The following is a 27635-nucleotide window of genomic DNA, read 5'->3' as shown; positions in this document are numbered from 1 at the left end:
CTAATCTAAAAAGTGCAAAATACTGATTTATCTAAGAAAATAATCAGAAAGTCTTGAGATCACATTTTATTAGCAGGGTTTATCTAATAGTTTAGTGGCTTTCTGAAATTACTAATTTTCTATTATTACTCTAGAAAATCTTAGCAGCTAAGATAGTATGGATGATAATATGCATTCAATTTGCTTTTACAGAGTATGAATGAAAAACTTCAATTGAATTTTTTAAATAATGTATTTCATATTCTAGGTTATTATAGAAATCAAAGGCCCAGAGTCAACTAATGTTTTACCTGATATTTTACTATAAATCACTACCAAAATAAATTTCTGCAAACATTATATACTTCTATAATTAATAAATAGAACAATCTATAGATATGGGCATATGAGGGCATAAATTAGCTAACTTCTTGGTGCCATCTTGATAGTTGAGATAATGGTAGATGGATGTGGAAGAATAGTTGAATTTCAATCTTATTTGCTATATAAATCCAGTGAAAGACAGTCTAGGATTTTTCATAGCAAATTATTCAAGTATTAAGTAACCTCTTGCTTGATCCAAACTGTGTTCTTAGGACTGGAATAAACATTACAATGCTCTGCTCAAATACTTTTGTAAATAAAAAACTTTTGGGCCTTGTACAAATTTAGAATGCTAGAACCATAAAAGTGTAAATAACACTTCAGGAGGTTATTTTTATTTTTTATTCTCAAGGAATAGCAGAGAATAATTATTCAATACTGAATTTTAAAAATCAGTATTTCTCCTACAACTTACCCATTTTCATACTAAACACACTTAACAAAAAGTTAAAATCAACAATAAGAGTTAAAATGTACATTCTTAAAGAGACTGAGATAGCCTCCGTAGTTTCCCATACACTCTGTCATATACACAAATATCCGCACTCACTATACTGGGTTGAATAGTGTCCTCACAAAATTTACATCCACAAGGAACCTCACAATGTGACCTTATTTGGAATAGTCTCTGCCGATGTAATTAGATAAAATGAAATCATACTAGACCATCTCATCACTGATGTCCTTATAAGAGACACAGAGACAGAAGAGACCCAACTAGGAAAGAAGGCCATGTTTAGACAGGCAGAGATAGGAGAGATATCTGTAAGCCAAAGAACTCCAAGGACTGCCAGCAACTGGAAGCTAGGCAAAGGCAAGGGTTCCCTAGACCCTTCAGCAAGAACATGGCCTGCCTGACACCTTGATTTTGAACTTTTACCTTTCAGAACTATGAAGGAATAAATCTGTGTTATTTTTAAGCCACCCAGTTGTAGTGATTTGTTATGACAGCCCTAGGAAATGAATACACCCATAAAAATACGTACCTAAGAATTGCTATTTTTGCATGATTTCTGTATCTATTTCAAGCCTCTCCTTTTCACCAGCTGGAGTTTTTAATGAATTTGACCTATAGCAGCTAAGATAAGTAGCAACCTTTTCCAAACTTTCCCTGATGCCCCAAATCCTAATAACAGTTGAATTTACTATCTTCTTTTCCCTTGGTATTGTGTGCAGAAATGAACACACCACATACTCAGATCACTCGATGACATTTAAGATGACAATAACCAATGTAAAATAAATTATATAAAATAGGATTTACATAAACTTACTAAAGTGGCCCATTAGGGGTATTACTTATCTCCAAATGGCAAAAGTAAACACCTCTCTCAAGTGGCCAATGCATCAAGGTCCAGGCATTACATGGTAAAGAGAAAACAATGCCTTGACCAGGCCATTTCTCCTACTCTGGGTGTTACACCCTTACTCAAAAATACAAGTCACTTCAACTCTAACAACAAGAAAATTTGTTGAAGCACAATGTAAAACAGCATCGTTTATTAGATGTGATCTCTCTAAAAAAAATTAAGGTACACACCTATTCTAAAAAAATTAAGGTACATCTTAATGCAGCCATTAAAATAGAAAAGATAGTTTAAGTATAAAAACCTTCAGATACAACATTATTGCAGTAAGATATAAAGTTGCTTCCAAAAAATCTCAACTATGAAAATAATGTATAAAAATGATAAGTAACTATCTCTGAGCAATGTGATTTCCACTTTCTTTTAGTATTTTGTGAATTTTCTAATTTTCCTACAAAGAGCTTGTACTATTTTTTTTGAGCTTGTACTATTTTTATAAGAAGAAATGAAACATCATCTAAAAATTAGTCCTTTTTTTGTATTAGGGACTTCTAATACATTTTTAAATGGCTATTTGAGAATATGAGACTTAAGAGGCATAATATGGATTTTGTTTGGATTCTGATTCTAACAAATTAATCATAAAAAAATTAATTTTGAGACAACTGGGAAACCTGAATATGGAGAGAGAATTTCATGATAGAAACAAATTATGGCTAGTATTATAATAATAATAAACAGATAATAACATGGTGGACATGTTTAAAAAACAGCTTATCAAAGAAATATGCAGACGTTTTTACAGTTAAAACAACAATTAGTATAATTTCCTTTTAAAAAATCCGAACGAAAAAAGTGGCAGGAAGGAGAACAGCTAAAATGAGTTACAAAGTTTTGAAAACTATTAAAGCTGGGAATATATGGATTCACTTTACTATGCTTTCTATGACAAAGTTTTCCATACTAAGAGGTAAAGAGAAAACAGACTGACTACTGCAGTGCTCTCTGCTATTCTTACCTCCTCAGCTTCAGTGCGACTTTTTAAAAAATAAAGGCAAAGAGACTAAAAAGAAAGCCAGTATGATAGTCACAGTTTTCTGAGAATTGGGAAATAAAGTTGTCAAACATCTCTAGCTAAACTATAATTTGGGAGAGACAGTTCAGATTCTCCAATGTAATCTCTGAGCTGTTTTTCTGAAATATGAAATCAAATTTGAAATTCAGACTTTCTATTTTACTAATTACTACTTTTCATTTTAAAGAGAAATTTGATAATTGAAACAGTTTAAAAAAGAAAGCTAAAATACTTTTTTGAAATCCCACCATCTAAACACAAATATAGCTTTCATTAAAATTTTGATTTATAGACTTCACATCTTTTCTATGAAATCATACTGTATAATTATTTTGGTATTGTAATTTTTCCTCTTAACATTCCAAAATAGGCATATGATTACATATTTTCTATACACTTTATTTTTTAGTAGTTATATGATACCCAGTGATTGTATCACAATTTATTAAACATTCACTATAACATTAGATTCTAGACTTATGTTAAAAGAGGTAACAAGGAAAAGTAAGGTTTTTACAAAAGAAAATAATTCCTACTCACATTACTTTAAAAATACAGCAGGGGAAGTTTTATTTCCCTATTAATATTATACATCTAGATAATACAATAATTAATTTCATTCATAGGACCCCAATATTATGTTTAAAAATTCAACCTGGAATATGCTGCTAATTATGTTATCTCATAACTGAGAAGTGACTATATATAAAAATATTACTAGGGCAAAAGCATTACTTTTTATGTGATTAGTTTCCCAGTTTAACTGCAGTTTTTCAATTATGATAGCCAATCAGAAAGAATGGCTGCACTTCATGAGATAATTACCATTAGTCAAAATAAATAGCATGGCAAGACTGATTGGAATTTAATTTCATGTAATATTCTGGGACTCATTAAAAAAACAAACAAACAACAGCAATAAAAAATCTAGACATTATTTCAAGAATTTCACTTTCACAGAGATAATACCCCAAGGGGTAAACAAGGATCCATTTATAATATTTTATCTTCATTTTAGAGTATATCTAAAAACCAGTAACTATCTCTATGATGATAAAACGTCATGCTTCGTTTGTTTGAAGGTTCAATCTTTTTAGTTCTGTTCCTGGTGACTCATCTTAGACCCTGCTGCCAAGATTAATAAAGCTAAAAAAAAAAACAAACCAATTCTTTGACTTCTGGGAGATACTGTCATTTAATAAGAGATGGGGCCTAGGAATCAATGAATAACAAGTTGGCAAACAGGTGATTTGGAAAATAACTAACCAGGTGAATCTACTTTAACATTTTGTGAGAACTTATCATTAGGCTATTATAAAAATGACCTTAAATACTTTATAAAAATTACATCAAATAATAAATTCTATGTGGTCCATTAAAAATTAATATACAGAATGGGTATCCGAACTTTAAAATTCAAATTTTAAAATTCTTCTAAACTAATTATATACAAAATTTATGATATAATGTGATATAAAGCTAGAATGAGTATGCTTTACTAGAAGAATTACAACACTTCATTTAAGAATTACTTATCTGGCAGTCCCAAAAGTGTACAGAACACAGATGAAATCACAAAAGCCTTTTAAATCATCAAAAAAGAGATCTCAGTAAATCCATGCATTTCTGTTACTGTTTAGAGAAACCTCTTTCACTAGAAAATATTTTTACTAAAGTAAAGACACTTCTACTTTGGTTATCTGATTTTCTAGTCTAGAGTTAATTTGGTGAGAGGAAGCAGAACTATAAGAGAGAGTCATGAGAGTAACAACTAAAAATTATCAATTTGACTATAGGAGAAAAATAAAATACAAAATATTTTTCATGAAGTAATGATTACTGCAAACAATCCTGAAGCACATTTCATTCATTCAACAAATACTCTTTTTGTGCCCATGATGTGACTCTCACTGATGTAAATGCTAGGAAAACAGCAGTTAATAAGACAGATTTTTTTTTAAAAATCCCTGTTTTCATGGAGCTTTCTATTCTCATCCAGGAAGGCAGATAATAAACAACTGAAAAAGAAATCTACCAAATAGTATCATTCATTATCTCATCTGATCCTCACAATAACTTAGGAAGCAGACTGTTTTAGTAAGTTGCCCAAGATTTACAATGCTAAGAGGAGTATTGGTACTGATTTCAGATCTGTCTGGTTCCAAAGTGATATTCTCAGTAATGGGTTTTCTTCATAAGCACTTGATCAGGGTTTAAAATTATACATTTATTTGTGTGATTATTTGGTTGATGGTATTTTCCCCAACTAGATTCTATACCATCAGGGTAGAGACCACATCTGTTTTGTTCAACACTATATACCCAGTGTCCAATCCAACGCTTGGTACACTGAGGTCACTGTGTTGGTATTTCTTGACCATTAAGTTAATTATTTTACAGATATACAGCTATTAATCTTAACAAGTCCTGAGGATGTAGTCATAGTGATGAGCCTGAATAATCAAAGAAAAACTGAATTAAGTTCAGTATCATCCAAGAAAGGCAATGTGTAATAAATTTTACTTAAATATGTCTCGAATAGTTTATTTAAATTTTGTCACTTTGAATAGAGTCCTCATTCCTCCCACTCTCTTGGTTACCTTTTTCCATAGTAACTTTGAGATTATGCTTTAAAGTTACTAAAACATGTTAAGTAAAAGCAATTCTCTCTAATCACTATATCTCTTGATTTAATCTAACAAATTATCCAATCAAAGCAAACCGTAATAATGATGTTACAAAAATATATATACAGTATCTACCTACCACTTCAGCATTTTATTAAAAATAATAATAATAAAGAGAGAAATGTGGTATCCACATATAAATCAAGTATAAAAATCAAATGACTATTCATATTTGAACTGACTGTTTATAGTTCATAATGCATGAGCAAAACCGAAGGTTTCTGTGATGGCTGCCCTTGTACTGTTCACCATGTAAGAACTTGTTTGTTATGCCTCAGAAGATTGGAGACTGACAAAAATTAGGCTTGGGGTGGATTAATGATTGTGCATTGAGTATTGACTCCCCTATACAGAATTTTATTGTTGTTAACAACCATTTGATCAATAAATATGAGAGATGCCCTCACAAAAAAAAAAAAAAGTATACACTTCCAATGGTAAAATAATAAGTAACCGGGATGTAATGAATATAGTCAAGATATTGTAACAGCTTGGTATGGTGATAGCTGGTACCTAGAATTGTCATGTATATAAATGTTGAATTACTATGTTGTACACCTGAAACTAATGTAATGTAATACCGTGTTAAAAAAATAATTATCTACAAAAAAAAAAAAAATGTATATATATATATATATATATATATATATATATATATATATATATATATACACATTTTAGGCTATATTGAATCTTTAATGTTTTTTTGTTCACTTGTTTGAAAAAAATGGAATTCTTAAAAAATAAACATTTAATTGAAGAATATAGCACTAGAAACTACTTGAGAAAATATGTGTCCCAGTAAATTGAAAGATAAAGAAGTGAGATGTAAAAAAGATTAATGACTTGCCCAAAGTCACAAAATATCTAAAACAAAAAGAATATGAAAAAGTGTATGTACTCCAATAACCAAAAGTTAACCTAAAACCAGTAAATTATTTTTAAAAAGCACTATAATTGATTAAATAAACAAAAATTAAAACTTTTTTTTTAGGGCAGGCAGTTAAATATCTCAGGATGGTCTTTTGGGGAAGTATGTTTTATGTAATAAAAAAAAAAAAACCCAACAGTATGTTTACTCTAAATTTTAAAGTGCTTGATTTAATTACAGGGTCCCATACAACCTAGGTAGACCAAAGGCAGAAAAGCAACTTTGTATCTTTCCAAGAGGTATGATGGAAAAATAGATGGTACCTCTGTGACTTCTAGTGCCTGTATGATGAATGTTTCAGTAATTGCTGGCCTATAAGGCCCTACATAAGGCCCTGAAATCCTGATCAAAACTCAGGCCACTTAAAAGCACTTTTTTAAAAGAGTAAGAACAGTCCTAAATCATTTGACTACTATACTATCCAGGATATAAAAGAAATAGTAGACCATATCTACAATTGTAATATACTTCATGTACTTGTATAAAAATATCAATGACTAATAAATATTATTAAGCTGTTTATTATGTGCCAGGCATTGTTATAAGAATTTTTACATACTATTTCATTTACTTCTCACACAACCATGTACTGTCTCCCAATATCTAGTATGTTTACTGCAAGACATGCATTGAACTCTTAATGATCTGTTGAGTGGCATACTACATTTTAATAGATCAAACATGTATCTTTTAAGATAATATGATTGTAAAGACTGGGTTAGAACTGTCAAATGTTTGGTTAGAATTTATAAAATGTCTGGAACAGACAGAATATGAATATTTAGACACCATAATGACTTTTAAGAACATATAAGGCAAATATGTATTATTTATCATAGTAAATGACCATATTTCTTGTTACTTTTAAATACACAATTTGCATCTACCTACTAACAGATTCTGCAACTTACTATTACTATTCTGCTATTATTAGGTCTGATATTCATATTAATTTACACATGTCAGCTGGGTATATACTTATTCACAACTGAATATAAGACTGCTTTTCAGGTGATAGGGGACAATTAAAAATACAATACAGCAACTGGTTCTTTTCTTTAGCCATTCTTCATTTGCTTTCCACAAGCATGTACGAAGTTTTCATTGGAAAAGACTGAACAGACATCCTAGATTAAGACATATTTGACAGATAAAGAAAGGGTAAGGATCATAAAATCAATAGCTGCATCAGTCTCTATCACCAAATATTAAGGTAACATATTGAAATGAGATTTCTTATTGTTTCCATTTCAACAAATCAGTATCACATTTCTACTGTCTTAAAATTTTGATATTCTATGGTTATAATTTTAACAATGTAAATTTTAACAATTCAACTAGTCAGATTTTGCTCACAGGTTTAGGATGAATAATGTCATTTAAATACTTTTTGAAAACTATAATGGCCACTGTATTTCTATTTATCCTTTTTAAAATACATAATTTGTAACCAATTTCTTTTTATTGTGGTAGATAAGTACATAAAATATTTATCTTGTATTTAACTTATAAATATGAAGCAATGCCTCACCTACTACTCCACTATCCCATAGCCACCACTCAGGTCAAGAAATGGAACATTATCAGCCCCTAAGAAGGGCCCTCCCCTATGTGGACCTCCTCTTCATATTTAACACAGAAAGACTGCAAGTTAAATCAGCACTTTTATTGGCCTCCTAAATTATTCAAAGACTGAGGACAATGTAAATCCACTGACCTTCCTCCTGACCTATATGCTACTGTTGCCAGACGTTTTTTTTAACCCCACTAGACATATTTTACTACTGTTTGTTTACATATACCTACAGTTATTTACCATTTTATTTGTTCTTTTTTCCTTCTTGCATTTCAAATGATCCGTCTAGATCACCACTCTACTGCCTGAAGAATGCACTTTATGGTTAGCATTAATTAAGTCCACCAGTGACAAACTCTTCAGTTTTGATTTGTCTGAAAACCTTGTGTTTCCCACTCAGACTTGAAAAATGTTTTCTTTGTATATACAATTTCTAGGTAGACAAGTTATTTCTTTCAATACCTTTAGATATCATTCCACTGTACACTGGTTCCTATTAGTACCCTTGAGAAGTCAGCTGTCTTGAAACTGGCTTCAGTTAAGGTAAATATCTTCCTCGTCCCCCCACACCTACTGTGCCTTTAGATGTTCCATTCATCTTTGCTTTTTTCACATTTCCTCTGTATTTCTAGGGTAGATTTCTTTTTATTTCTCCTGCTCAGGGCTCTGTGTTTGGTTTCCTGAATTGGGTGCCTTTCAACAGATCAGATAATATTTTTTTAGCCAATACCTCTTCAAATACTGCTTCTGCTCAATTCCCTATTTCATTTTCCAGGTCTTCAATGAACTTTTGTATTAGACCTGTTCAATACGTTAACCACATTTTTAATTGACTTTTCTGTATCATCCACAGTTTTGTCTCTTTTTTTCTTACATTCTGAAACTTTTCTTCTAATCTGTCTTCCATGTTACACATTCTCCCTTCAATTGTGTTCACATTGCTGAAAACTCAGTTTTTCAGTATTTTTCATAGTTTTATTTGGACCTTTTTCAAATATATATATATCACTTTTATAGTTTCTACTCTATAGATATTTTTCAAGTCTGTCTTTTATTTCTGAAGTCAGAATAAGCACTTTAAAAAATAATGTTTGATAACTTTAACATCTGAAAACTTTATGATCTGCTTTTGCTCTTATTTTCTCCTTATTTTTACTCTCATTGCTCTGTCTTCTCACATGTTTTACTATATTTGACTGTGCTCTAATCATTACCCTTGAAAAATAATTCTGGAGGATTTCCTGGAGCTGAAAAGAAGGTGCCTTCCTCCAGAAATCATCTGCATTTGCCTCTGCCATCTATCTTGTAGTATTACCATTCCAGAACCATTTTAAATAGGGATTCTTTGGATGACTCATGAGGCAAATTTGGAATGAAAATCCATGTGGAAGTCCCCACCAGGGTCAGACTATCGCAAAGATAGGTTTGCTTTTTTTCTTTTATCTTCTCTACTTGGCACCAAGTCAGTTCTCCCCATGGTGTCCTAAGGGTGGGAAAGGGGAAACTTTTTTTCTTGTGATCTACATTTACTGTGAGGGTGTAGCCCTTGGAGAAGGGTGGTCCCAGCTAAATATGGGGAAGATTTGATTTGACTTCCATACCATAGGTAAGACCATGGGCTTTGATTTACCTTTCATCACCTCATAAGCTATTAAAACTTCACTTGAGTTTTCTGGACTTGGTTTTGACTTTTTTCTTTCTTTCCCCACAAAGCTATCAAAAACTTAACTTAATTTTGTGAGAATTTGGCCTCAGACAAAAGTAAACTGCTGTGCTTCACTTTTCTGGGTTCTCAGGTTTTCTTAGCTTTTGGTTTGGGAATATCATTAACAGCACTCACTAATTTCTGAATTCACTCTTATTCAACCCAGCAATTCTACTTGTAGGTATATATCTAAAAAATTAAAAGCAGGGACTAAAAATAGGTATTTGTACATCTATGTCCATATCAACATTATTCACAATAGCCAAAAGGTGGAAGCAACCCAAATGTTCATACAAGGATCAATGGACAAAATGTGGTTTAGTTGACAGTGTTAGTTACCAAACTATACTTATAGAGGTGAGCATATACTAATGTATATAATTGTCAAATCACTTTGTTGTACATCTGAAACAAATATAATATTGTATTTCAACTATATTACAGTATTTTTTAAAATGTGGTCTATACATAAAACAGAATATCATTCAACCTTGAAAAGGAAGGGAATGTTGACAGATGCTAAAATATGGGTGAACCTTGATGACATTATGCTAAGTGAAATAAGCCAGTAACAAAAGGACAAATATTGTATGATTTCACTTACATGAGATACAAAGAGTAGTCAAATTCTTAAGACACACAGTAGAATGGTGGTTGCCAGGACTGGGAAGTCAGAAGAATGAAAAGTTACTATTTAATCAATATGAAGCTTCAGTTTAGGAAGATGAAAAAGCTTTGGAGATGGACGATTGTGACTGATGCATAACAATGTGAATGTACTTAATGCCACACTTAAAAATGGTTAAAATGGTAAATATCATGTACATTTTAAAAATTCTTATTCAAATGATAAGTTCTCTTACCTTCATAATACATAAAATAAATCATATTTATATGCTTAACAGGGACCTCTTCAGAAAGTATTTTCTGATAAATGTCAAGTTTGAATAACATTAAATAGACTAAGCCCTTTACTTTTGAAAACCTTTGAGTCTGAGAGATATTTTCTTTACATACAATTATATGTGAAGGAAAAAATAATAGTAATATTGAAAAAACAGCAAGATACAAAAAATAAAACCAAGCCTCATTTGACATTTTTCTCCAAGGTCAAAAGGCTTATTATTATTACTTCAACACATATCTTCAAAGCAAAACTTTTTCATGTATTACTATAATATAAAATAATACTCTTATATTTATGTATACTTATTATTATATATAATATATTAAGTATATAGAATATAAAATTGGGTCTCCAATTAATTTTCAAAATCTATGGTAGTATTTACAAATTTGAGTAACATAAAATAATCTGTTAAATTTATAGAATTTCACTACTACACGTTTCATAAAAAGTTAAATTAGAGACTAGTTTTAGATTAAATCCTAGTTAACTAATTTTACAAATATCAATTTAGTACTTTTTAAATATAGTTAAGGAATTAGAAAAACAACTAGAAACCACGTAACAACATTTTCCAGGGGTGGGCCGCTAATGCTACAAAAAGGGGAGGGAAACAAAGGGAAGGTACAATGTTTCCCTTGTCAATGTCTGTTTAAACCTTTACACCTGACTCCTTCAGCTCCCTTTCCCCTTTTAACTTGATTCAGTCACTTTATAAACAACTGCATCTGTATCCATCTTACTCTCTTTCATACCACTCTCAAAGAACAAATGTATTTTTTACTATCATAAAGTTCTGCCATAACTTTGATATGTATTTCTACCTTTCTCATCTCTAGCTCTTTCCCTTCCTTTTATTTTAATTAAGATGCTTACATTTCTTCCATTTAAAAAAAAAATACTTTCCCTGACTCTGTACATCCACTTTATTACAGTCTTTACAGTAAGCAGTTTTGAAAGTGTAATCTTGACTCTTCTCTACTTCATCACCAATTGTCTTATTAACTCACTCTTATCTCTCTGTCATGCCACTTCATTGCTCTTTCTAAGGTCTCAATTTATATAACTGATAAAACCAAGAAATATTTCTTAGTATCTCTCTTTGGCATCTGACTTAATGACCACAAATTCTTAAAATTTTCTACTTTTCCTTCAGTTTTTACTCAGTTATCTGCAATACATTCCAATTTTTATGTTCCTGGCTAAATATATTTGTATATTATATTATATATTATCATAAATAGAATTTTTATGTAAACTTTATGGTACTAGGAGTATCCCTAAATCTATGGTTTCACACAGCAGTTTGCTGCTTATCTGGTAATAAGACATTTAAAAAAGATAAATGATACACTTTAAACAAAAGCTCTAATATTCTAAATTTGCTTACCTTCTCTTTGATGAAAGGTAGCTATATTTAGTAGGAAATGTTAGAAAACAATTACAGTCTTCCCTTCAAGAGAAATATAATATTTTGACAACAGATGTGAAAATAACTGCTTTATGAAATAAACTTGTTATATAGAAAGAATTTTGAAAAATGTCAAAAATAAGTTCATGAAATAAATTAGTATAATAAAATAAAATACTTTTATATCAGCACACTTCAAAAAGAGAACAAATTTTATCCTCTTTAAAATCTATTAAACAAAGAATTTTTATAGGTTTTGAACTTGTTATAAACTTTCAAAAATAAACCTTCCGGTTGGTTTGTAGGAACAACTACTTGACATCAGGACAAACAGCAATTACTGATTTCAACTAGCTAATCGACAGGACTGAAAAAGAATCATGATTTGCTAAACAGCCAATGTTACATTTCTTTCATTTATGTGGTATCTTTTTCAATTCTGACAGCTATTAAAACCAAACATTCACACAACCACACACAATTCCATTATTATTATATCATATTTTAAATATTTACATGCTTCACTTAATAAACTGTGAGTTATGTAAAAGTGGAGACGTCTGTCTTCATCTTTTTATCCCTAGGCCTTTGACTACACCATGTCACACAGCAAATAGTTATGTAATAAGTACTGTGTAAATGAGTGACCAAAAATATAGGCAAGTACATAAGATAAAAGTACATACACAAACACACACACACTTAAGAATATGTGTAATGGTATAAATACCTGGTTACATAAACAAAATGTTACCTAAAATGGGATTAGCCACAAATCATAATGTTCACACACAAATTTAATTGGTTTAATAGCTCAGCTTATAATTATGACTTTCTTAATTAGGATATGCTCTCATAAATGAAGGCATGGTTGTCCTACAGAACACGTAAGAATCTTTTCTTTCAAAGTGAATCATCAATGATATGAAGAATGAATATAAAGTCAACAAAACCAATAGAATTGTTTCTGTAGCAAACAGAATAATGGATAAATTACCCAACACAAATAAAACTGTAAAAGTATTAAAAATCAGATTTTCAAAAATAACAAACTAGAAATAAAAATCAAATAATAGCATTTTAAGGCTTGGTTTATATCCACTAATCTCATTAAGAATGGGACGGCTATTTAGCATAATTTTCACCATGGTATAAATTTTCTTTTCCTTTCATGCTCTATTTATAAAATCTTAATAACAAATCATATAATTATTAAAATAAATATTTCCCAATAATAAATTATACTTAGCCCTCTATGATAGCTTAAAGATGTCCACATTACAATTTTACTTGAAAAAAAATGAGATGCATAAACAAAATGATATTCTATTAGCATCTTAATTCTAATTGCATTTTGAAAGAGAAGATTCAAAGAGAAAAGTAAGCAAAACAAAAGAGAACAAATGTTGTTTCCCAAAAATGAATTAGGATTCATAATATATACATATTTTTTGCTGATATTACATAATAAGTTGCTAATGATTGTAGGAGCTATTATAGTATTTACATTAAAAAAAAAATTTTTTTTCTTAGAGATTTGAGATACAAAATGACTGAGTAAAATGTATGCTGAATTCTATGGATGCTAACCACCAATCTTCTCTGCCCAAACTATATCTATGTTTTTATTAAAATGACTTATAAGGGTAGTATGGAGCTGAAGACTATAAAACATACAAAATGGAAGGTCTATTAACTATGGTAGTATTTCTGTAACAAACGGTATAACTGTTTTTCTTTTTTAGAGACATTATAAGACTTCCCAGAAAGCTTTCTCCCTCATTCTCAGGTTTCTAGTTACCTTAATCATGAAAGTTTGGAGTTATCTAAAGATGTATCCGTGGCCTATTAATTGTACTCTAATAGTGCTTAAGTAATGAGAAAAAAAGCAGCTACAATACTTAAAAGATCAAAACAAAATAAAAATAAAGCCAAATTTAGAAGCAAAGCTATCTCCCTGATACTTACCTCCTGCAAATGCCATTAGCCAAACATTTATGGCTACAGGATTTGAAGGAGATGGGTGATGAAGCTGGGGACAAGGTGAGAGGTACAACCAAACTGTTGATGATCTCAGTCAACTCTGCACTCTGCAAAAAAACAGTCAATCTTTTACTACTGCTAAGGAAGAAATGTGAGTTAAATCTCAGGCCTTTAGTGCCTATTAAAAGCTTAACTTCATGAAAAAATTAAGTACTTATATTTCATTAAATATTTTAATGTACAAAGATGATTTACACTACTACTGATCTTTGCATTTATAAAAAGTAAATTTACCTTTTAAATTACTCCTGCTTTTCTACATTCCTTTTTTGTTGTAATTCCTTTATCTACTCATCCTATCCTCTAAAATATTTGAACTCAGCTAATAACATCTATATATTTCTTTGAGGCAAACAAATTAGTAATAACAAAATCATAGCTATAAATTTATTAAGTGCCTACTATGTGCCAGGCACTATACTAGGAACAAAATATAGCATATTTGTAATTTTGAAAACTAAACTGCAAAGTAGATAATATTAGAATTACTCAAATTACTATTATTAAAACCAATTACAGCTAGGGACTTCATCAAGGATTACAACGTTGGTAAGAAATGGAGCTAAGATTCAAATTCAGGCTTGAATCCAGTGCCACAGTGTCTCTCAATGTTTTTCTTCATTCAAAAAATATCAGCTTTTTTAGGTACCCAAAATTTTCATTGACCTTGATCCTAAACTTAAATGTGATATATATGTAATGTTTAATAATTTGTGTATACTCAAAACAATCACCTACAATAATGATAATAAACAGGTCACATCAATGGAAACAGTTAATGTCTACAAAAGAATGACAATTACTTTTATTACACATGTAATCCACGTTACTTGTAGAAAAAAAAAAAGAATAGAGAGGTTTAAGAAAAGGAAATCTTTTCTTTAAAGTAAAAAAGAGAAAATATAATCATATTCACAGAGAAAACAATTGCTAATATCTTGGTATATATTTATCCCTCTAGACTTTTTTTAGTATATGGAGCATGAGTATATATAACATGCATGAGCATGTGTATACACACACACATACTCTCTTATTCATACCACATCCATTTTCTAAAACCTGTTTTTCTCACTTAATATGGTGCGACTAAATTTTTTAAAACATTGACTTATTTTATCATTTTTATTTACTGGAAGATACTCTATTATAAAATAGAGGGATATAAGAAATAATTATTTAGAAACTATTTGTATGAAACTAAAAACATGCTGTTAGAAATGAAACTAAAAATATAGAACTAAATGAACGATTTGAATTTTTCAAAGTTTTTCATGAGAAAGACACTTAAACGTTTTCAACATTTTTCTTGAAAAATATAGTTAACAACTTTAAAAAAATTATTACTAATATTTAAAGCTAATTTTCAAAATCACCAATACAAATAGATTTTTTCATCCTTTTAGCAAGTATTCATTACTAAATGAATACTTATCATTTTGCACACAAAGAAATTTATAAATTACCTCATATTTTTCAGTCTGAAACACTGATACATTCTTCTAATTGTTTCACCTCCAAAAATATCATCTCAAATTTTCAAAGCCCCTGGTGGTTGCTAGTCAGGTATGTTTGAATATTTTGGGTATGTTTGAATAATTGGCCCAGAAGGACAACATTACAACGGACCCCTAGTTTTACTCTAACAACTACTCCACTTCAGAACAATAAAATCTCATATTCCTGAGTCCATAATTTGGAATAGGAAATTTACAGTAAAAATAAGAATAAAAGTAAAATTAGGAGAGGTATAATTTGAATTCTGAAAACAAAAACTAATCAACTTTAAGTCGAAACACTTATTGGCTATTGATAACAAGGTTTCCAATAAAAATATACCAGTGTACTTTATTTTAAATTACCTAAAATTCTAAAACAAAATCGTCTTTCAATTTATGAATAAAACATATTACCTAACAATGCAAATACGCATTAATACCATTAATCAGTTATTTTTTTAAATTGCTACCCATCTACAACTCAATAATGCCTTTATATTTTAACTGCCAATTCTTTAATTACTTTTGAGATACTTTATAAATTTTATCAAAAATAAATTTTTTGGTTAGCAAAACATTCCTCTAACACAATTAATTTAATTAAGTCAAAAGACTACCTGATCTGTATTCAAGTTCCATTATGGTCAGTGAACCATTATATACCAATAGGTTGTCTATACCAATAGACTGTCTCAATAAAAATGGACGTGACATCAGGCCTGCCACCCTTGCCACTTAACTCACCCCCAGACTGTCTTCTTCAACAAATATTTGAAAATACCTTATTTTCTTTAAAAACTGGCCTATGAAAATATTATTAGTGCATATGATTCAAGAGCAATTCACTAATTACCTATGCTGCTGCCCCTTCTGCAACCTTTCCCTCTATTTTCACTATGCCGAGAGTAATTACTATTATTCTCACAACTCCTGGTTCCTGTCTTTACCAAAGCTTCAGTCACTCCTGTCAGAATGGGACCTAAAATGAACATAATACCCAGGGCCAAAATCTGTGCAGTCAGTTGCACAAGGCTGAGCTCAGAAGGGACCCATGCTTGGTTAATGCTCTGCTGTCACTGACTTAAAACTCTCAAAAAATGTTTTTAACAAAGAGCTATATAATTTCATTTTGCACTGGGCCTTGCAAATTAGTTAATTCTGATGTTAACTCTGGTCCAACAAATTGATGCTAACAAGGAGAAAGAAAAAAATACAAGAAACATATTTCCAAAGGATAAATAGTGACCTTACAGGTAAAGAAAGTAGATCTGACTGATGATCTGACTGACCAAGCAAATACATTATTCCACAGAGTGAAACAACTAATGTCAAACTGAAAGGGTACTGATTTTCAACACTAGTATAAATGGGTTATTACGCTGTGGCTATGTACTAATACTTTACATATTATATATATATCGTCTTAATTATATCAACATTATAATAGACTAGTGATATGCTAAGTATTTACTTGTACTTGATGTCAAATGGCCAACTGTAATACCCAATACCCCAAGCAAACACATTTATTTATATAGTTAATAAAACTAATTGAAAGTCATTTCATACCACTCACACCTTATTCTTACTTAACATTACCTGTTTTTCTATGTTGCGAAGAAGTAGTGTAGGGCTACTTGGTGACATTTCATAATCTTGTTCTGGTAAAGGATCTTGACTTTCTTGAGGAATCTGGGGATTCCTTGTAGTGTTTAATGAAACTGCTTGGTTTGAAAATTGTATTTGTTTTTTCAAAATGTCTTTTGGGAGTTGACATTCTTCTAGGATCACTATCCCCTAGGCAAACAGCAAAGAGTTGAAATGAAAATAAACTGACTGCTAAATGACCTATAATGTTACAATGCGCTTGAAACCATACTTCTTCTTGTACCTTGGAAATAAGAAAGTACAATTTTAACTCTGCGAAAATTTGGCTGACTTAGAACACATGTAATTAAGGTAACATGTATGTCTCATGAGTTAGGCTTGTAAAATATTGTCATAAATTATATACATGAAGTTATTTTTCGTCTTACTGGTTTTAGGTATTAGTGTTAAAAACATGACATATTTTGAATAAAGTTAAAGCCTTACACACAGAACATATGAACAATATGAATATATCAGACTGAAATTTAGGATATTTCCCAGTATAACTATCAAATATTTTGGTCACTAGCACATCCACTTGAGTTTTATTCTAGAGCACTTACAATTTCATAAATTAAAATACCAAACTTACAAACATCCAAACAACAATCTAACTTTATACTAACTCCTTTCAGAGCACTCTACAAAGCCCCAACCTTGTTGCTGCTAGCCAGCAATGACTGAGGAAAAGTACTCTGTAGGGCAACAATCTTGTTGCTTACAGAGTAGATGAGTTAATAATGAAGAGAGAAGTTTTCAACTTTGATGGAGTATTTTCTGAAATCTAAGTAAATGGAAGAGTGAGTATGGCTCTGGCTGCTTTTGTACTTGCTGACTACTATTCACACACACACACATTTATTCCTTAACTTGCTAAACTTTCTCCCACATCCCCCAGTTTCTTCAATCCAACTGTTCTCTTCCTTTAGGTCCCTCAGAGGGAAAGAAGACAGGGAAGACAGGAGAGAAAGGGGAAAAACGAGTGCACAGATATAATCTTCATGGTTTCATAGTCACTTGTCACTGTAAAACTTCTCCCCTTCCTACCACTCTTACCACACTACCCCCTGCAAAGAATATACATAATTGCATAATATATACATCTTGAAAGGATTTGGAAACTACTACAACTGAAGGCCACAGTGAAGACAGTTGAAAATGAAAAAACATAATTACAGTAATTACTTGCATCAGGAAAGTATTCTTGCACACAGATCCCTCAAATCCTACTGACAGAACAGGTAAGCCTAGGCTTTTATGTCTGCCCTTCCATTCACCTTCCTAGAGACATCACCACCAAATTCTACAAGGCATCAAACAATATTCATCATTTCCTGGTTTCTTCTCCCATCCCTGCACAATTCAGTTTCTGCTCCTTTGAATACCACACTACTTGTCATTCGTAAAACAGATCATGTTGTTTCATGCCTTCAAACCTTTAAGGAATGCCCTTTTCCAGTTCCACTGGTTCATCAAGCAAACCATTATTTATCCTCCAAAGTTTTACTGAGGCATCACCTCTTTATTGAATGACATGCTAACCCCTAAAATAAGTATTCTCCCTATGCCTTCTATATGTTATTAAAAACATTTATCACTGTGCATATTACATTTTATAGCAATTAATTACTTACATGGTCTATCTCCTCTACCAGCATATAAACTCATGACAGAGCCTTAAACTTATCAATCTTTTTTGATGTGCAGACCCCAGAGGGGTTGGGCTACCCATATGGCTCAAGGACTCTGATACCTTCCTTTCTCAGCTTTTTCTTTTCAGACCAATCACCATCAACAGTATAATATTATCTCCATTACATCCACAGTTTCACCATGTAGAATATCATTTTCCACAAAGTTACAGAAAGATATTTAATAATATTTAGGTTAAACAGGACTTCATGGGATTGCCTGAGAATTCTTTATATTATTGCTTCTGTGAGAAAATATACTTCAAGTTCCAAGAAAACAGCTGGTAAGATTTGGATAACAATATGTATTTAAGCTAGGGAAATCCCATGTTAAATTTTCCCTGATTAAAATGATTTCACTCATTTGTGGAGTATAACAACAAAGCAAAACTGAAGGAACAAAACAGCAGCAGACTTACAGACTCCAAGAAGGGACTTGCAGTTACCAATGGGAAGGGATTGGGGAGGATGGGTGGGGAGTAATGAGCATTATGATTAGCACACTTAATGTAGGTGGGTCACGGGGAAGGCAGTATAGCACAGAGAAGACAAGTAGTGAGTCTATAGCATCTTACTAGGCTGATGGACAGTGACTACAATGGGGTGTGAGGGAGGACTTGATAATATGGGTGAATTCTGTAACCACACCGTTGCTCATGGGAAACCTTCATAAGATCAATGATACCTTAATAAAAAAATTCCCTGGTTAGAATTAAAGTAGCATTTATTTATGCAACCATTTGCTTAATTTTTATCCCCATTAGATTGTAAGCCCTAAAAATACAAGAAGTCTGTAGGCTTGTTCACCACTATATACCTTAAGCACGTATTAGGCACCTAATAACTATATGTGAAAGGAAAGGAGGGAAGACAGAAAATGAGAAAGGAGAGAGACATAAATGAACTGTATTTAAAATGGCTATAATAGCGTAGCTTTAACTACCATTTCTACTGAAATAACTCCAAATATTCATCTTCTAATAAACCTGCCTTCTCCAGTATCTCATATTTTCAAATCTCTCAGGACATCTAACAGAAATCTGATAGAACATGTAAATCCATGTGTAAGAAAGTTTATTTTTCATCAAATTTGCTTAAAAGCACTTTTCTCTTTTCCTGGAAACAGAAGGTCAATAACTAAAAGGGCAGTCACGGGATGGGTAAGATTCCTCAAGGGAGGAACAACCTAAGACAGGCACAGTTGCAGGGGGGCCATCAGGTGAGAAATTGGGGATCAACAGAGGTGAGGCTTAGAACCTCACACCCCCTGTTCTGAGAGAAATCTTCTGCATCCGTGGATGTTTTGTTGCCCTTGTCTAGCTTGGATTAATACTTAGTCTATAGGCACACACCTGATCATCTACATTTGCCCTCTTACAGCACTAAACTATGTTTTCTACCTTTATCTTGCATCTACTACCACTTCAGCATTTTATTTAAAAATAATAATAATAATAATAATAATAATAATAAGGGAGAAATGTGGGATTCACATATAAATCAAGTATAAAAATCAAACGAATAATCATAATTGACCTGATTGTTTATAGTTTATGATGCGTGATCAAAACCGACAGTTTCTGTGATGACTGCCCTTGCACTGTTCACCATGTAAGAACTTATTCACTATGTAAGAACTTGTTCACCATGTAAAAACTTGTTCGTTATGCTTCAGAAGATTGGAGACTGTTGAGAATTAGGCTTGGGGTTGATTAATGATCGTGCATTGAGTCCCCTATACAGAATTTTATTGTTGTTAATAACCATATGATTAATAAATATGAGAGATGCCCTCTCAGAAAAAAAAAAAAAAAGGGCAGTCATGGTAATGCTGACACAATACAGTTGTCATTCAGTGGATTTTATAGTTAAAAATTGTACTCTTGAGAAGAAAAAAGATAAACCCATAATTAGATGCCTATTAGTAAAAGAAATGCAGAACATCAAATAAAGAAGAAAATGTTTAAATTACCAGACAGAAAAGACAGAGTACTTACATAGGAAAAACAATTTACTAGTATACTGCTCATCTGATACTGATGATATTCAAAAAAACAATGGAACAGAATCTTTAAAGGGCTAAGGGAAAATAATAACTATGAAATTAGAATTTTATATCAACATAAAACATCACTGAAGAGTGAGGGTAAAATAAAGGTATTTTCAGACATACCAAGAGCTTAAATGTTAAGAGTTCAATATAAAAAACTGCTAAATAATGTACTTTAGGAATAAGTAAACCAAGAAAGAAAGGTAATGTAGCAGAAACTGCAAACTCTTCCCAGTACCTATTTCCCCTTCTTTCTAAAAGACCCACCCGCTTATTGGAGCTTTAGCTAGGCATGTAACTTCTAAGTGAAAGACTGTATTATTCAGCTTTCACTCCTACATATCTAGTTACAACCATGTGGCTAAATCTGGGACAGTGAAGTGTGAGACAAAGTAGTGCAACTTTCAAGTCACCTCCAACATAATGACAAACTATGCTGTACTTCCCCCTTCCTGAGGGCTGTAACAGAAGATGACTACAATTTGGTTCAACAGTGCAGTCAATACACCCTAGAGGGCAGCGGAGAGCAAGGTAGAAGGACGTTGAATCCCTGAATGACCCTGTATAACCAAGTTGCTCCACCAGCCTGTACTTACCCCCTATCCTTCCAAGCATTATGTACCTTTACAAAGCTACTGTATCTGGGAGTTTCTTTCTCACAACGGCTTAACTCGTAACCTAAATTTATAGTTACAACACAAAAAAATAATAAACACATTTTTAATGAAATCTGTTAAAAATGTAATTATTGAGTGTAAAAAAACTGATTCAAGTAGATATTCAATAAGTAGTTAAATAGAATTAAGATCCATATTTTAAGTAAAAAAGTATAACAGTATTGAGAACTTTTAGCCCTTGTTAGAATTATTTATAGGTAAGGAAATACATTAAAAATTAGGAATAATGATAAAAGAATAAAACTATAATATATAGCTTCCAAACCAGCATAGGGAAAAGACAGCAATGAAGCAAATTCTACCAATCCAACAAAAGATAGGTAAAAAGCAAAATACAAATACAAAGAATGAAGAAAAAGGGCAAATAAAAAATAAAAATGGAACCGTGGATTTTTGAAGTCTAGCTATATGAGCTTATAAAAGAAACACCTGGAAGAATAAAAAATTGGTATCTATCAAACAGTATTACTTCAAAATTTAAGAGGCAAAAACTAACAGAATTACCAGGAGAAACTGAAAAATTCACAAAGATGGGGATGAATTTTATGACTAAAAAACCAGACAAAATATTTGAAAAAAATTTGAATAACAATATAGGGGCTGACTTTTGTATTAAAAGTAAACTTATTATAAAGCTGTATAATTAAGACAGATATATAGATTAGTAAGTCCAGGAACAGATTTATACATATATGGACACTCAATAAATATGACAAAAGTGATATTTTATGACAAAAGTGATATTTTAAACCAAAAGATGGGATGAACTACTATAATTTATAAAAAGATACTGAATGGTGTAAGTGGTAGGGACTTGATGATAGGGGGAGTCTCGTAACCATAATGTTGCCCATGTAATTGTAGATTAATGATACCAAAATAAAATAATTAAAAATAATTTTAAAAAAAGATACTGGGCTGACTAGACATGTGGAAAAGAGAAAGTAAGGTCTTATCCTCACAACAAATACAGAAATAAGTATCAGGGATAACATTTCTTAAACAAGACACAAAGCCACAAACCCATAAAGGAAAGCATTAATTCACATAGCATTAATTCACATAATTACACAAGTTAAAAAACTCTGTTTAAAAATAGATACACTAAAAAAAATTAAAAGACAAGCTACAGCCTGAGAGATTTATAATATTTCTAACTGACCAAGAATAGTACCCAAAATTTAAAAAGAATTCACATACAACCATGACTATCACTACCACCACCTCAAAAAAAAAAACAGTAAAAAGATAATCCTTAGCCAAAAGCAATTACACTGAGGTCCAATCTCACTATACTCAGGAATATTTAAATTAAAATAGTAATAGAATAATATTTCACAGCCAGTACACTGGAAAAATTAAGAGGCAAAAAAATATAAAATGTTGACAAGGATGTGGGGAAACAGGAGTTTTCTTGCACTGCCAGTGAGATAAGTGATCATTCAAACACATCAGTGAGTACAGGAAAGTTGAAGATGGCCATGCCCAAGATCTAGCATTTCTACTTTTTTAAGCATCTATTCAAGCGAAGCTTTACACAGTTTCACACATAAAAACACATACCACATGGAAGTCATTACAGCATTGTTTTACTGGCATAAAAATTGGAAACAATGTACATGTCTATCAATGCAAAACAAAAGAAGAGATAATTAAATAAGATGCTGGAAGTATAAAAACCTATAAAATTTTACTGAGCAAAAACAAGCAAGTAACAAAAGAGTTTGTATTATGTGTATCATTTATATATTCTTTAAGAGAATGGCAAATTATTATTTGTAGGTACAGACAGAAACTTATGTGTTAATACTATAAAAACATGTAAAAATATTATAATAAATATCAAAAATTGTTGGAATCAGAATAGTGGTTACAGCAGCATGGGGAAAGAGAATGGGACTGAGAAGGACTATATACTACTTCAACTGTACAGGCAATGTTTTATTATTAAAAGCTAAGCCCAAACTAGTAAAAACTTAATATCTAATAATTGGGAAAAGGGTACACAGGTGTTATTATACTGCTTTCTAGAACTGTTTGTTTATAATTTTTCCTGAGGCAAAACAAAAATCTCTAAGGAGATTCAAATAAGATACACCTAGACTTTCTCACGTTAAAATAAATGCCAACAAAGTAGAGGTTTATAAAAAAAAATAGGTATCGTTTCTATTAACTGGGATCTAATAAAGAAGTTCTGAACTACTCAAGTATTGAACAAAATATTGGTGATAAATACAAAGGCATTACAAAGATAACTTCAGTTTATAGCAATTATATATCAAACATCTTAACATTAACTACATTTCCATAAAGCTTTGCAACAATTATTTTGAACGGAAAGACGAGGAGAAACTAAAATATTATAATTAAAAAAAAAAATAGAAGCTCACAGACAATACCTTAGAGGCACGAATCTGCCTGTGAATATCCGTTAGTTGTTGGATTTTGTATTCTAGCTCTGAAATCTGGGCTTGAAGCCACGTCCATCGGCTGCCAACTCTTGCTCTGTCTACAAGCCACTTCCATTCAGTACCACAGTTACTGTGAACAAGACAAACAGTTAGTCAAAGCACAAAGACAATTAAGTTTTCAGGCTGCTTAATAACTTCCTTGACTCCTATCCTACAATCCCAAATTCCTTTACAAAACATCTAATTACATGAAAGAAGAATGGCATATCAAATTCTGACCAGAGAAAAAGATTTAATTTCTTTATCTTTCTATCCCACAAACACCTGTTTTTATTCAATGTTACACATTTGTCCAGTAGTAGGATAATGTCCTTTGTTACTTAATACTTTGTTAATGCTCAAGGACTGAAACAAGAGTTGGCCAACAAAGGAAACAAGAATGATAATAACATCATGTGAAAACTGTTACATGAGGCGTTTGTATGTAAGCAGATGTCAAGCATAAAGATGTCAAATGACAAGTCATTTATTTGAACTGTGCTAGATCTAAATCTATGTAACAAACCATAGAGTGCTCAAATTTACTATATGTAATTTTCATTTGATAAAATAGGAATCACTATTGGCTAATTAAATATTTAAAATCAATTTAAAGAACTGTCAAAGGTTATAAAAACTATAAATGTCCTGCTACATTTCAAATAAACATATCAGACATATAGGTCTTGAGATGTTTAAGACAGACAACTTTTTAAAAACCTAACTTCCAGGATTCACAGTCCAGAGATGACAAAGAATTTACATAAAGTCTTCTTTCATGCATATTTAAATATAAGGGTTGAACCCTAGCTCCGCTCTCTCTTGGCAAGGACATTGCTCTAATCCAGTTTGTGAGATTACAAATTACTTACTTTATGAAAATATTCCAACCCACTCCAACTTCTAAAATAATTATTTGGGATTGTGTGTTTGTGTTTGACATTATTAGGTAGGAACTTCAGATTACCAAGGAAAATTATGACAGAAGTTGAAGGTAGAAATGAATTGTGATAACTACTTAAGGCAAACCACAAGCTTTATGAAAAACTTGCCTAAAAACTGCATTGTCAAAACCCATAGGATGTAATGGAATACATTACAGAACCTAATGTAAACTATGGACTTTAAGTGACAATGATGTGTCAATGTAGGTTCATAGATTATTACAAATGTACCACTCTGAGGCAGTATAAGGTATACACCTAAGTGTAGGAACAGGAGTATATGGGAACTTGGTATTTTCAGCTCAATTTTGCTGTGACTCTAAGACTGCCCTAAAAAATAGTTTATTAATTTTTACATATTTACCATGATTACCTATCATTAAACTTTAGAAAGAGAAAACATTTATTCTAAGAGATCATTTGTTGTTAGAGAAACAGTATCGTAACTTTACTATATAGAATTTATCGTTATAAAAAGATATTACATTATATTGACGTTCCCAAAAAGCTACTTTTTTAAAGATTCTAATTGCATATGATGTCATTGAGGAGATCTTATAAATTAAGACTTCTCTTGACATTATTATTTATTCAGCTTATGATTATTTTGTGACTTTGTAAACTTGACACCTTTTAAAATTGTATTTTCATAACTATGGACAAAGTAAAATGGACAAAGAATGCCTATTCAAAGTACACTATTTATAGATAATATTTAATAATGCTAACTGTCAATCATGAAATTAGAGAGGAAGGCAAAGGCCATACAATACAATAGTTGTAAAGTGAGGGCAAAGTATTGGATTTTATACAAAAAAGGAAATTATTAGCAAGTAGTGACAAAAATATTTTTTTCAGGCACTCTGGCTACTAGTTAGAGAAAGCACTGTAGTGGGACATGAGAAGAAATAATAAGGAAACCAATTAGGATGCAACTATAATAAATCTAGGTGTAGTACAGTTAAAGTGTGATCTCCAAATAATTCATGTGCTATCCTACATTTCCCAGCCTTTATTGAACTTAGACTGTAGCTATGTGACTAGTTCTGACTAATGGGCTGCGAGCAAAATTGAGTCATTTCCAGTCTACATGACAACATTTAAAAGTCACTAGTGCAGATAGTATGACTCTTAAGAGGATCACAGCCCTTAGCACACTGAACTTTATGTAAGCCACAATAAACCTTTGCTATGTTAAACTCAATAAACTGCTGAGGTTAGGAGAGTTGTTACTAGAGCCTATTCTGACTTAAAACACTGAATAAAAGATGAAAACAACCTGAAGTAGAAAGGGGGGAGGAGATAAAGAAGAAATGAAGATAAAAGATGAATTCAGGGGTTCATTTTATAGTTGATAGGGCTTGCAAAAGTATGGTGTGGGCATAAGTAAGGAGAAATCAAAGATGATCTTGAACATTTCTTTCATTAAATTTTGTTTCAGCTCAGAAGATTGGAGACTGATGAAAATTAGGCTTGGGGTGGATTAATGATTGTGCATTGAGCATTGACTCCCCTATACAGAATTTTATTGTTGTTAACAACCATTTGATCAATAAATATGAGAGATGCCCTCACAAACAAAACAAAACAAAACAAAAGTACACACTTCCAATTGTAAAATAAATAAGTAACCGGGATGTAATGTATAGCATAAGGAATATAGTCAAAATATTGTAACAACTTGGTATGGTGATAGCTGGTACCTAGAATTATCATGTATATAAATGTTGAATCACTATGTTGTACACCTGAAACTAATGTAATGTAATACTGTGTGTCAACTACCTTTCAATAAAAAATAATTATCTACAAAAAATAAATAAATAAATAAAATAAAATTAGCCATAACTATGCATTAAAAAAAAAAAAAAATTTTTGTTTCAGGTGGAAAATTTTTCTACAACATGCAATTTGCTTGGTTATCCAAGTGATGACTAATGGTCAAACACAGAGAAAAGAGAAAAATTTTATGGAGTTTGTTTTCTACTTCTAGCAAAAATATTCTGATGCTAAAATTAAGTTTAGCAACAAAAAACAAAAATCATTTTTATATGCATATACTATATTAAATTATACTAACACTACATTGAATTATACTAACTTGGAAAAATAGTAATACCAAATTCAAGTAAAGTAAATAATGCTGGGCTTTGTAACATGTGAAAGGAATTTTCTGTAAAGGATATCTTATCCTACATTTTAATAGTAGCAAATAAAATCTGTTTGCTATGCTTTAAAGTGGCAAACAAGTTTTTCCACCAAAAATGCTCCCTTGTTTGAAAACATGCTTTTCTATAAAATATTAAGGTTGTAGAAAAGTTACAGATAAGCCTATTGCTATCTCACTCTGAGATTAACACCTGTTGTCCCCCAAAGTCAAAATATGTTTTATGTAAACAACTTAAATAACCGTTGATATAATGGTTTATATACCTTAGAGTGTAACCCATCAGAACATAGCTGTTGGAACAACAGACCAGTGAGAATGTAAGGCATACCCAGACTGACCAGATAAACACTCCCCAATGAGCATGGAAGCCTGCCCTGTCTAGCCACTAAGGACATTGACTTCCTGCATCTCCTTGGAGAGTTATCAACTTATCACAGACAACCACATGCTGACCATAAGGTAGGGCTTCTACTTCCTGTGAAAATCAGGGCAAGGATAT

At 31.4% G+C, this 27635-nt stretch overlaps 1 protein-coding gene across 1 annotated transcript in view; it reads right to left on the bottom strand.

Annotated features, from left to right (window-relative positions):
• The window catches only part of KANSL1L (KAT8 regulatory NSL complex subunit 1 like), a 118899-nt gene that overhangs the window by 65157 nt on the left and 26107 nt on the right, over positions 1 to 27635 (bottom strand). Inside the window, exons 3-5 of the mRNA XM_036926868.2 lie at positions 23972 to 24113; positions 17104 to 17301; positions 13931 to 14052 (exon numbers count right to left, since the gene is read on the bottom strand). Coding sequence (XP_036782763.2) covers positions 13931 to 14052; positions 17104 to 17301; positions 23972 to 24113 — 462 coding nt within the window. The remainder of the gene's footprint in view (positions 1 to 13930; positions 14053 to 17103; positions 17302 to 23971; positions 24114 to 27635) is intronic.

Source organism: Manis pentadactyla, chromosome 6 (assembly GCF_030020395.1).
Source record: "Manis pentadactyla isolate mManPen7 chromosome 6, mManPen7.hap1, whole genome shotgun sequence".
NCBI classification, from domain to species: Eukaryota; Metazoa; Chordata; class Mammalia; order Pholidota; family Manidae; genus Manis; species Manis pentadactyla.
Note: the sequence above shows the minus strand (reverse complement) of the source record. Positions and strands in the feature narration are given on the sequence as shown.